Raw genomic sequence first — 14090 nt, 5'->3', positions numbered from 1 at the left:
TTACTTTTGTTTGTTATTTTCACAGGAGCCAAGAATTTTGAACTGCGTGTCTACAATAAAGTAGTAGAAATGTTTTAGCATCTTTGTGTTTGTAGTAAAAAATGTGATTGTATAATTCACCACATCATTTATTAATAAAAGAAGTTGTGATTTCCCCCACTGAAGACAAATGCAAGGTATATGTTCTTGAGGTCAAAAGCTTGGAATACAAGGTAAGTATTCTTATGATGTGTTATGTTATTTCCTTAAGGTTAGAGTCTCATGAGGGATATGTGAACAAGGCAAAATAATGTGTGTTCCACTGGTAAAATGATGGAGTGGAGCATCGGTAGGTTTCTGATGTGGGTCAATGACACTATCACAGCAAGGGAATCCACTTGAGATTGAACTACAGACAAAACACTGCAAAGTCCATATTATTCAACACTGACTCATACTCTTCCTCCAAATATGTTATGGGTTCTTTTACACACTATCAATGAGGTAACTGGAGTCATTATTTGATCACTTCTGTTGCTATATCCCATTTATAAGTGATTATAACTTCTCTAAAAAGAGTAATGAACTTGGAAATTTTTGTATGACTGTACAAAAATGAAAAATAAAAGAAAATCACAGCCCAATAAAGGTCGGCTGATTAAATCTCTCTTTTTTTTTTTTTTGGAAAGATTATGAAATCATCCCATTTAATCCTTTTATTTTTGTGTGTGTGTGTAATTTGTAGCACATCTGTAACCAATTTAGAAAATGATGCTGACTCATGCCTTCCTATCACAAGGATTGACTTTTCCATATGAGATACTGCTTTCATGAATGTGGACACTAAATTTCTAATTGAGCCTTTTATACCCAGGAAGATGATACTTAAAACTAATAATTAATGTTCTCTATTGAAGTTCTCAGTTTCTGTTTTCTTATGTTTTACTACCTATGTCATTTAATAGAAAAACTTATTGCTTATTAAGAAGTTGATATTATGGGCTAGAAGATTTCTGAGCTATTTGAATTCAAAATATCATGGATGTGTAGTCAGAATTGTGGTTTCTTACAAGTCTCATAAGAAAGCGTTGAAATAATTGCTATGGACAGAAATATGTCAAATGCATTTGTAGATACTTGATGCAATTTCAAGTCAAATTCCTTAAGGTCTCCTGACAGTCCCATGCAGACTGAAAGTGTTTTGAGAGGTACAGATCATCTACCTAATGTTACAACATTATGGCAATGAGCTTTATGATCAAATAAATCACAATTATATTTTGAAGATACTCTTATCAGATAAAATGGGTTACAAAAATGTTTCTGTATTTGATATAATGAAGTCTTATTAATAGCATGGAAACTCAATTTTTGAAAAGTTATTTTTCAGTCATTAATGATGGCTATAATTCAAAATGTTTTAAATGAATTGAAGTTCAGGGATAACAATAATTCATAGAACCAATGAGGTCGTGAGAAACAATACTACTTGTACAATTAATAAAACCACAATAGAAGGAATAAAATTATCAACTGAAACTCTGTATTCTTATAAGGAAAACTCCAGAATTGTTTACTAAATATCCACTACAGGTTCAACCCTGTAGAAGAAAATGATGGTGACACTCCCCATGTCATGATGGAATCATGCTCACAACTTCCTAGCAAATCTTGTTCTTATGAGATGCCATCTTTGATAACAGCCCAGTGAAAGCATCAATGGGAGAGAGAAATAATGTCACAGAATTTGTCCTTCTGGGGCTCACTCAGGATCCTGCAGGTCAAAAAGTATTATTTGTCATGTTTTTGCTCATCTACATTGTGACAATGGTTGGCAACCTGCTCATTGTGCTGACGGTGATTGCCAGCCCCTCTTTGGGCTCCCCAATGTACTTCTTCCTTGCCTGTCTTTCATTCCTGGACATTGCTTATTCAACTTCCATCTCACCAAAGTTGATTATGGACTTGTTATGTGATGAAAAGTCTATCTCCTTCACAGCTTGCATGAGCCAGCTCTTTATAGAGCATTTATTTGGAGGTACTGAGATTGTCATTCTAGTGGCAATGGCCTATGATCGCTATGTGGCAATCTGCAAACCACTGCACTATTTGACCATCATGAATCGAAAGGTTTGTATCATTTTGTTGGGATTTTCCTGGGTTGGAGGTTTTACACACTCCATGATTCAAATTCTCTTTGTTTTCAAACTTCCTTTCTGTGGTCCAAATATTATTGACCACTTTATGTGTGACATGTCCCCATTATTGGGACTTGTGTGCACTGACACCTACTTCATTGGTCTCACCCTCATTGCCAATGGTGGAGCCATGTGCATTGTAGTCTTTATCCTTCTCATAGTGTCTTATGGAATTATCCTTAGATCTCTCAAGAATCATAGTCAGGAAGGGAGGCGCAAAGCCCTGTCTACCTGTAGCTCCCACATCATGGTAGTTACACTCTTTTTTGTTCCCTGCATTTTCATGTATGCCAGACCAGTTTATAACTTTTCTAGTGACAAATACATTACTGTATTTTATACAGTTTTCACTCCCATGTTAAATCCTTTAATCTACACTTTAAGAAATTCAGAGATGAAAAATTCTATGCAAAAACTCTGGTGTACACTGTTAACTATGGATAAAATAAGATTGTCTTGTCATTGAACATGTAACTAATACAAGAACAATCAGTGAAAAATTCTAACAGAATATAGTATCAATTATTTACAGGTAGTTAATTACTGCTGGGACAATAAGAATTAACCTTTCTTGGAGTTTAACTGCCTTATTTGTAATCCAGTGTAGAGAGATCAGACCTGAAACCACACACACACACACACACGCACACACACACACACACACACAAATGAATTAATCATGTTATACTTATGTACTTTTGTATACATTTATATTCATACATATATATTATAATAATCAACTAAACTCAGGAGACTATTAACAAGAATGAATAGACAGAAGATAGATTTAAGGAGAAGTAGCTGGGAAGCAAGAATGAGGGGGCTTATTATAATTTTTCTTTATTTAAAATATAACTAATAACAAAATAAGACAATAACTTCCATTTAACAGATCTCTCTGTGGTACTTTTTAGAATATAAATTCCTTTAAAAGAATAAAGTAACCTTCAGTGTTACAATCAATTAAATGTAAATTTTAGGAAATGTACAAAAGGCATATACTTTTCTTCCATAATGCAGAAATCTAAGTTCATTTGAACATAATTTATCTCAGTCAATATTGAAACAAGAATTAGCCAGAAAATTGCTAATTGTTATCATTTTAGAAATAAAGAGAATTTATGACCATTCACATTCATAAGAAAGGATTTTGGTTAATAGATATACTATGTGGACTTTGAAACTGTCTTATTCTCTATGGTATAATGTCTTTTAATTTTATGTGCTAGATTTAATTCATTTGCTTATATGGAATAACAATTTATTGATTAGTAATAGTCCATCTGTGTGTATTTAACAGTTTATTTCTTTCTAATTGTAGTTATTTATGTTGTTTCCTGATACTTAAAATTACGAGTAAAATATAAATTGTACATACAGATTTTATTCATGGATGGGCTTAGTTTAATCATAGATAAATACATATGAGTAGCAGAACCAAATTTAGTGGCCAACTTACCTTTGCCTTCATAAGAAACTGGCAGACTCTTTTCCATAATGTAACTTTTTCTTTTGAGCTGATGACAATTTAAAGTTTGTAAGAACTTCATATTGCTGAAGAATTGTTAGTTATTGTTTTAAATAATTACAAATGGAAAGAATCAGTATCATGTTTTTCAGATGCATGAATCATTGGAATCTGTTCGTATTTCTCCGTGTAAGCTCCTCCCCATCTTGCCTTTCCTCATTCTGGTTTCTCTTTCCCCAAACTGTTCTACTTCTGAGATACATGTTTCAACTCAATTTAGATTATACATATTGATTCCCTCATGAGCACTCTTCCTTTTACTTTTAAGTCATTTAGAGGCCTTCTTCACCGAAATGGTTTTTCATTTGAGGCAAGATTTTTGTGAACCTAAGAGAACATACATGTTTTAGGGTCTGGTTTACTTTGATTAAACAGATGATGCTCAGTTTCACTCATTTTTCTTATCATGAAATAATCTAAATTTCTAAAAAAAAAAAAAAGACATTTTAACTGATGAATTGTGTTATACTACATTTTAAATATTTCTGATTATTGTGAATTACAAGCAATAAATATGGTGTGCAAGTATCTCCCAGATACATTGATTTAGAATCTTTAGAATGGTATAACTGTGTTCCGTGGAAGTTTTAATTTTAGTTTTGTAATGCAGAAGGACCTGGGGGCAGGTGGGGATGGGAGCAGGATGAGTGGGTTTAGTCATGGAGAAAGGGAATGTGAATAGAGACACCTGGAATTGGGGTGCACTGGGGAACATTTGGAAGGCAGTGTGGAAACCTAGTGTAGTGAAAATTTCTAGTAGTCTACAAGGGTGACTCTAGTGGGAATTCCTAGTAATGGTGGATACAGAGTCTGAACTGGCCATCTTTTATAGTCAGGCAAAGTTTCCAGTTGTGGAACTGGGTTGAATTTGATTGAGTTGTTAACTGAGTAGGTTACCAAACAATCCAGAATGATACTAGGACAGAAAGTTCCTCCTGAAAAGTGAAATTAGAACCCTGTTGCCAAGGACCATATCCACATAGCTCATTAAATATAGAGAGGTTAAACTGGTGCCTTCATATAACTCCTATGTTCTAGTCTCTTTGGTGTGGGAAGGTATTCTTCAGGCTATGGAAAAGGAAACCAGCTACAAAATCCTTGACCTACAATCTGTCCTGCCTGCAAGATGTGCTGGGGCAATGATGACACAGAATTTGTAGGAGTGAAGAAACACTGATTTAAATTGAGGTCCACACAAAAGAGATTACCCATTCCCTACACTACTTGAATGACTGGGAACCAGAGATGGAATAGCTAGAGACCTAGGGTAGACTAGGGTACAACCAAACACAATTGGAAAAAGAAAAGAGAGAGAGAGAGAGAGAGAGAGAGAGAGAGAGAGAGAGAGAGAGAGAGAGAGAGAACAGAGAGAGAGAACAGAGAGAGAGAACAGAGAGAGAGAACAGAGAGAGAGAGAGAAAGAGAGAGAGAGAGAGAGAGAGAGAAAGGAAGGAAGACAGACAGAGACAGAAAGAAAGAAAGAAAGAAAGAAAGAAAAAAGAAAATCTATGAATCAATTATGACTTCAGCTTAGTAACAATTATAAAGATTTCTACCAAATGAGATTATGGATACACAATCAATTCTAGCTATTTCCTCCCTGTTCCAATTATGACCATATCTAAATTCCCTAGAAAGGCAACCTTAAGATAACCACTTCCACCCCCAAAGCTCAGGGAACTGGGACAACGAATCTTCCTAACTTCTCTAGGCTGAATACAGGAGTTGATATATCTTTGAGGGGGGGTTTAGGGAAAATGGAGGGTTGGTTGGCCTTAAGAAGGCCACAGCAATGATTGCTTTAGTCTCTGATGTCTGTGTCCTGACTGGATCTGGCTTAGAGTTCACAATATCAGGAGTTCAAGCAGGTCAGTTCAGCATGTCTGACAATGAGACTCACCAAGGTTGTATATTGTGTAATATACAAATCTCACAACAAAATTGTATTATCAAGATAAGTTTTTCATTTGATTCTCTAGAATCTAGTTCTTCAGGGAGTCTCCCTTCATCATATTTGGTCCACATTAATCTAGAAGGTAGATAGATATTAATCACCTTTTCTAAAAAGGCAAAGGCAAAACTTTTCTCCCAAATCAGCATATCCTTGAGCCAGTAACCAGAAAAACCTTTATTTTGACCTGTGTCTCAGAGGAGTAAATTAGCCACAAAACTCAAAATTACACCCATTTTGAAAATTAAAACAATCCGAACAAATGAAGTAAACTAAAATACTGTACGTGCCTATTCTTAGGCTTTTTCTATTTTGACATGCAGGATAATAACCCCAAATTCCTGTGGAGCTCATGTTAGGGAATATGAGTTAGTTATCTTGAAGACCTTATTATACCATCTTTAAAACCATTGATTCACACTTCTGTATATATCTGCTCGTAAGCAGGCAGCTAGTCAAACCAGGATTTAAACCCAAGATTTACATTAGAGTTTGAGTATCCTATAAGACTTACTAGAGCAATATATCTTTATACCATCTTTAAAGTAATAATTCAAGCTTTCACTCATGTCTGCCTGTAGGAAGCATGTAGATTTTACTTGTTAGGCTCACTGCCTGAGCAGCCATCCTGTTATACCATCTATCTGTTGAGCTCTCTTTACTTGAAGTCAATGACTAATTTTTCCTATCCTAGTTCCGAACCGCGGGCAAAATTCCCCCACGTGATTCAGACAAAAATCTGTATATAAATCTATCAGAACTGCCATCTTGTCTCTTTCCACAGGAGACCTCAGAGCCCTCTTTCGTTGTTACAAGGTTCATGGGCTTGAGTCCACGTGACTCATCCCAGCACCACCTTTCTCTCACTTAGAAAATAAAACTCTAATTCTCAGGCTAATAATCTTAAATATCTAGTGGATTCTTGCCCAACATGTTGGTTCATCACCTGCCACAGAAAATATTTTTTAAAAAAATGAATCCATGTTATTGCCATGGCTGGACAGGCACTGGCAGGTAATGGCAGGCCCATTCTCATCTCATGGACACTCTCTGACTCAGCTCCCAAGTCTCTCCCAGCTCACTATGTTCCCACTGGCGGGTCATTACCAAGTCAGCCCCATGCTTCGAAGCTCCCTGCTACTTTTAGGGTGCACATCAGGCAAACCCATGCTTTGCTGCCTTTCTCTCCAGAACCCAGCTGAGCTGCCACTGCGTGAAGGAAAACACCACACAAACTTAGTTCAGAAACAGTGGCAACTCAATTGCTGGGTGCAACAACTAGAATCCTAATTATGTAAGCCATATTAAATCTAAATCCTCTGGTGGAGAATCCTGGCAGATTCGACATCTAAACCAGGAGACACTAGTAGCTGCATCTTGTCTCTTTCCTGTCCCCTTCCAAAAGCTGCTAATTTGCATTTTAAATTATCCTAAACAGTTTGCAATAGCAACTTTCAAGGACCAGACCTTCACAGTACATTTTACATAAGTTGCATAGGTATAATACCTTAAACAAGAAATAGAATATATTGCAACAAAAATAATCTTAAATTAACCAATATACAAAATTCCAGATGAATATAAAAATATTGTTGGCTCTTTGTTACTTTCTAGTCTAAAAGTAGATTCAATAAACCAACCTTTTATCTTGTATTTCTATATACTCCTTTTCCCCACTTTTCTCCCATTTCTTCCCCTAACACTAGATAAAAGACAAAGGATAGAGTACAAAAAAGAAAGAGGGAAATCCTTGAATCTCACCTCCTCCTAAACTTTGTTTCCTCCCTCACCAAGTCCATTAACAACTTGCAAACAATCCTTTCCCTAAGCAATGACAAACATCTATCATCCACCTAACAACCAAATACCACTTACTCCAATTTTTGGGGAATGGGGCATTGTTCTCTTAAAATTGATGTTGCATACCTTTCAGAAGTTGAAGTTCCATTGGTAGAGACTCTATACCCATAGAAAATAGGACTCAGATAATTCAAGATTGATCTAACCCAAAATCCTTCTTTCTGCCATCCAGCTTCCATAGTAACAAATGGTACCATACAAGTTGTCAATGGAAGGAAGCCACTAATAATCCTGCTCAGCTGTGACATCTTTGATCCACAATAATGACCAATATAGCAATATGTTAGTTAGGATCCATATTGCAGTGATTACACCAAGACCAAAAATGGCTTGAGGAAAAACAATTTATTTCATCTACTGTTTCCAGGCAAAAGACCACCATTGATAGTCAAGTCAAGAATCCAATCAGGGTGGGAACCTGGAGACAAGAACTAATACAGAAGCTGTGGAGGAGTAAGCCTTACTGGCTTCCTGAGAGAGGAAATGAGGAAAATGGATGAAATCTAATTAGGGAGAAGAAAGAGAAATAAATGAAGAAGAATAGAGGAGGATAAATAACAGTAAGGGTATATGGAGAAGCTAGATTATCTATAATACACTAAGTCAGTGTATATATTTATATATGGACAAACCATAAACATATAGTTTAAAATTTTTACCATTAATGTTGACAATGTTTTCTCCAAGAGCTAGAGACTAACAGTAACCTCAACACCAGATATGAGGAGTTCTCCTTTGAGTTGTTGGTCTGAGTTGTATGTACTAGAGACATCCAACACTTTACAGGCTATTGCTATTACCCTTGGTTGCTCTCTAGAGGTGGAAGGTAGGTTCCTATTACAGAGGACACCATACATTTTAGTTACAGAACCCAAAGATCCATGAATGGGATCTGACTTGAATGCCTACTGCCTTAGGACTACATTTCATGGTACCAGAGGGCTCAGGGAAGATGGATGAAGAGAAAGTGGAACTACTGCTAAGAGCCAGAGGATTAGGAAGTTTGTTGTGGTACTATGTCTCCAATAATGTCAGATGCCACACCCATAACATCTCACTAACATGATGGCCTAAATATGAGCTGGCCAAGGACAACAACAATAAACATTCCATAGTGTATGGTGGAATATCAGAGTGCTTTAACATTACACAAAAACTATAGACAACTAACAAATGCTGAGCATGTCAGAAAGTCTTCCCTAGGACAGAGCTATTCTATGCTTATTCTATATGAAATAGCCCACCCTAAACAGACATACAAGTAATAGTATATACACTGATCAGGCTATATTTAGGAATAAATTTGTATATACTTATATACATGCTTATAACAACAACTAGTGATGTGATGGGGAAAGAGTCCATGAATTTGAATGAGAGAAAGAGTATGTGGGACAGTTTAATGGAAGAAAAAAGGAGATTGATACAATATATTAAATGTGGCAAATAAAAGAAATAATTTTGAAAATCAGAAATATAGTAATAATGTAAATGTCATTGCAGAGTATATATCTAAAGTACATGAAATCTGAATACAAAAGAGATATCTGTAGCTCAGTTATATTAAATCTAGATACAATAGCTAAATTTTGAAATCAGCACACATCTAGGTCTTACCAGATTATAAACATAATTGGGGTAGTAGCTTGAAATATGAGATGAAGGTCAACTGATACAAAGTAGCAAATACATAGGATATTTGGAAAAATCTAGTATAAAAGTTGTCAACTTTTGTCATCAATAGTATAGTTTTGACTTTTTTTTGAATTAAGGAGATTATTGTATTTCTTGCCATAGAGGAGAAAGGTAAATAAATATAAGGAGTAGATAGATAAATGCATAAAATCAAAGAAAAGTATTTCATGCATGCAAATTTATGTGTTTGTATCATGATGCTATTTGCTAAATATAAACAGTAAATAGGAATACAGTTCAAGAATAGGCTAATTAATTACAAGGTTAGGATGCCAATTTCATGTATTTGTATGGTATTAGGAAGTAAATTCTTTATTCCAGGTCTTCTGTTTGTTGGTTATAGTTATGTGGTGTTCAGCAACCAATTTTAGGGGCTTGGAACAAGTTCTGCTAGTATTGCCTGAACCTGAATCAAAAGGCTGTATAAGTTGGATGGAGAATTTCAGGTAGGCAGACTCCTGAATCTCCTGGTAACCTGAAGTAGGTGGAGATTCCATGGCTCCAAACCTTTTGGGAGCTGTAGGTTCCAAACAAAAGAAAAGGGGCCAGGTGTTAGTGGTAGTTTTTAGAAAGCAGCTGTGAATGTTAGGTGTCTTGAATGGAAGGAGGGAGGAAGGAGAGAGAAAGGTATTGAAAACTGAAGGACAAAAAAGTCAGATCAGCTATAAAGACAGTCTCATTCCAAGTACACTTGATTATTTAACAGAAAAGACCACAACGGTCAGCCCAGACTATTATAACCAGCAAAACTACCATGATTACAAAAAAGACGAAAGGATTTTGTGATCACTGGGCCAAGCATCACAGAATACTAAAAGCAATACATCAATTTAAAAAGCAAAACTTACCTAAATAATCCCAGGAAACAAATAAAATGCTAGGATAAAATATTAAAGAGATCTGAGAATAAGTCCCAATATATTTTTCTTATAGGAGCATATACAGATCTTGAGTTCTTACAAACATTGTCTGATATATTGATGTTTTAATTTCATTCTTATAGGCTAAGACAGAAAGTTCCCCAAATAAGACAGAAAGGTAGAGAATTTGGTTTAAAAATGAACCATTCTCTACCTGTCAGTGATAATTGGAACCTCAGAAATACGATCACACCAGATGGTTATTCCAAAATAAATATACACATCTGTGCATCTTTTCACAGTTGCTAATAAGAAAGGAGCAATTAAAGATAGATATATATGGAGGTTAGTTTTATCCATTTGCAAGCTAAGTTGAAAATGGACATAAGGTCCTTGTGACCAGAAAATCTGATTTGTAAATAAATACATGATCACGGTGATATTTGTTCACTGGATCTGATGACATGCATAATTACAAGGATAACACTGTAGACCTAGAAATTGTTCCTGTTTGAAAAGTAACAATTTCTTTCCCATAGAAACAATTATTCAATTAATAATGGCTTGAGATTAAGTAATTTAATGAATGGAATAAAATCATGATGACTTCATCTCATAGAGATTCAGAATTCAAACAATTCCACTTCTTCAGAACAGAACTGTGATTGGCTGCTTTTTAAAAAATTATAATGTCAGATACAACAGCTATTAAAGTTCTAAGTTGTCTTCCTCAGAGCCTCAGTGCTTCTTTGTTAACATCTCTCTCACTGCCAGAGTAAAGTTGTCCTCTGCAATTTCCAGCTTGGAAAGGAGACTGGATTACTTTTCCTCTTTAGAATGTTTTACACTAACTTGCCTTACCTAAGTATTTCATAATGTGTGACTCTTAGTTACTAATCACCTTATTCTGGATTTTTTTTTCCACATTATGAGTTTCTCATTTCCCTTGGCATTTATCTACTTTCTTTCTTTGCAATATCTGAGCCTTTATCCTCTGGAGATTATTCAGATAAAGAAAACTATCCAGGAGAGATTTCTTCATTTGCGTTTGCTCCAAGTATTATAACAAACTAATTTGTAATGATTCTGAAATCTTTTATGTTGCATATTGTGATAACGCAATGCATTGTCTGCCCATGAAAAATTATCTACACAAATAAGTGGATGCCACAGGAGAATTCTGAAAACCCAGCTGTCTTTACTGGTATTTAGTCTGTGTGATGTCAAATTTTCTATAAATGTGTATCACTGCTCAAAGAAGTTTGTATAAAGTACAATCTGCCTTGGGTGATAATTTTGAGATATAGAGTAATTTTTTTTATGTAGAAGAGAAGATAATTGAGAAGACTTGTGAGTGAATAAAAGACTGAAGAGGCTTCTCTCAACTTGTAAGAAAACTTTATCCCCAGTTTTGCTGTGAGATTAATCTGGTTTCTCTTCTTAGATAAAATATTTAATAGTTAAGGTTATAGAATTTATTCTCAATCATAAAATCAGGGTCTTTTATGATGATTCACCAAAAGGAGAAAATTCACATATCATTACTTAATTTCTTTTTTTTATGTTGCTGAAGATTTGTAATATCAAAAACTAGGTTTGGAGTGATTTATTTTAACTTATGTGGACAACTATAACAACTTTACTTTTCGATATTTTCATAGCAAATTTATTTAACTACCTTTATATAAGCATTGATATTTACATTTATGTGTCTTTATATCTATTTACAAGTTCACTTATGTGTTTATACTTAACAGCCATCTTTATTATCATAGGTCATGACTTTTCCTTCAAGGTCAAATCCAAGACCTGAGTTCTTGAAATCATGTATTAGGTGGTGCCAGTTGAATATTCTTTTTATTTTTTGAAGTACTTGTAATATTTTAAAGTTACATCTTATAAAAGACATACAAATAGGGAAAATAAAAGTGACAAATACAGAATTTAATTGGAGCATACCTATGGACATTTTGTTTTTAATTTCATAATATTATTAGTATTTATTTTCCATATTATCATATAAAAAGTTTTATATGTCATATATGTAACAATAAAGAGAAAATTTACATGGTTTTGTAGATTATATTTTATGAAATGTTTAACAGATAGATATGCAATATATTTTTTATACAAAAGTACATATTTTATATGTTATAGTAAAAGGGAAATTATCATTTGTTCTTGAGGCCCAATATACATTTTTTGTATACATCTTAAAATGATGCCAGGCAATGTATTAGTATATACAAATATCGAAACTTGTGGTCAGATTATCCCTAATAAGCGATAACCTAGATTTATGTTATTATTATGTTAAGTTTCTACCATGTTCTTAAACACTGCATTAAATTATTTTTAGAAAAATCTTAATGGCTAATGTTTAAAATAAAATTTTCCTGTTCTACAATTTTATAGTATTATCCTTTGAAAAAAAATTGTTAATAAATTTAAGGAATCATCTTTGATCGTAATATAATTATTAAACTGGACATAGGAGATTTGACCCAGTGAAATTCAGCACTGATAGTTAATGAGAGTCAAGGTATAACATATGACAAGGTCATATGCAAGGGTCAGTACTGAACACAATGCTTCAGTCTTAAGTCACTGAGCAGCTGAACTGTTTTCCGTTTTTAGTTTCTACAAATCCAGATCTGAATGAGATGTTGGCCACAATGAGATTGATACACACAGAGGCAGCATCAGGTCTGTCTTCTCAAGAAAACTTCACAACCTCTTTTACTATGAAATGCATTCAAACATTGTCATATTCACTTGTTTCTAGAAAAAAATCACCTCTTCACAGGTAAATAGTCTTTGTACCTATTAGTGATAAAGTGTATAATTTCCTAGAACTCACACAATATTAAAAGCATAGTGTTATTTTTATCTCAGACTGAAGGCAATAGTTCTTTTGTTGAAATGAATGATGATGACTTATTGTTGGTGATCACAGTTAAATAAATACTCAGAAATTTTTATAAGACATATCACCTTTATGTTAACTAGGCTGCTTTTTATTCTTTCAGAGAAAGGAGATTCTAAGTGTTCTCCCCTGGTAGAAATGAGGAAGTAGACCATTGACAAAATTATTGTGTGGTAGAAGTTCATCTTCACAGCAATGGAAAGAAGCTTGGATTAAAAAATAAACCCATATGGCTTCACAGCCCATGTTATTTACCACTGGCCCTGGGTTGTCATTTCCTGGGAAGGTATTGCTTTTATGGATGTGAATACTGAATTTCTAACAGCAACTTCTACCTGGGAGGATGATACTTAAAACCAATAATGTGTGTTCTTTACCCAGTTCTCAGTTTATGTTTTACCACCTATGCCATTTAAGTGCGAGAAAAAGCTAACTGCAGATGATAGAAGAGTTCTGAATTATTTGAATTCAGTAAATTCAAGAATGTGCGACTAGAATTATAGTTCCAAAGAAGTCTCCTAAAAATAGTTGTAATAATAGCTGTAGACAGAAATGTGACAAATGCATATGTAGTTATTTGATGCAGTTTCAAATCAAATCTCTTAGGATTTCATGACAGTCCCATGTTGACTGAAAGTCTTATGAGAAGTACAGATCATCTGCCTAATGTTCAATCAGCTTTGTGATCCTAGAAATAGAGAGAATATACTGAAGATATTTTTACCAGATAAAATAACATAAAATTAATTTAGATATTGAAGTTTATGATAACTTAGAAATCAGATTCCTGAAATGTGGCAGCTGTCTTTTTGTCATTGCTGACAACTGTGACTGTACAATGTGTTTTAAATAGTTCATAGTGTATAAATGACTCTAATACATAGAGCTAATAAAGTCATGAGAAAAAGAACACTACTTGATAAAACCATAATAGGGAAATAAAACATTCAAAGGAAAGTTTTATTTAGTTTCTTGGTGAACCAAAAACTTGTTTACTAATTTCACACTAGAGCTTATCACTGTAGAAGACAATGATGAAGATGTTTGCCATGTCATAATAAAATCATGTTCTTAACTCTACCCCAGATTTTGT

General features: G+C 34.2%; 1 protein-coding gene across 1 annotated transcript; it reads left to right on the top strand.

Moving 5' to 3' along the window:
* Positions 1–1673: 1673 nt before the first annotated feature.
* LOC110318269 (olfactory receptor 4A5-like) lies at positions 1674–2735 on the top strand. The gene has a single exon (XM_021193156.1). It carries the CDS (start codon positions 1699–1701, stop codon positions 2641–2643), a length of 945 nt encoding a protein of 314 aa, XP_021048815.1. The 5' UTR covers positions 1674–1698; the 3' UTR covers positions 2644–2735.
* The last annotated feature ends 11355 nt before the right edge of the window (positions 2736–14090 follow it).

This window comes from Mus pahari, chromosome 3 (assembly GCF_900095145.1).
Source record: "Mus pahari chromosome 3, PAHARI_EIJ_v1.1, whole genome shotgun sequence".
NCBI lineage: Eukaryota > Metazoa > Chordata > Mammalia > Rodentia > Muridae > Mus > Mus pahari.
This window is presented reverse-complemented; position numbering and strand designations above follow the sequence as displayed.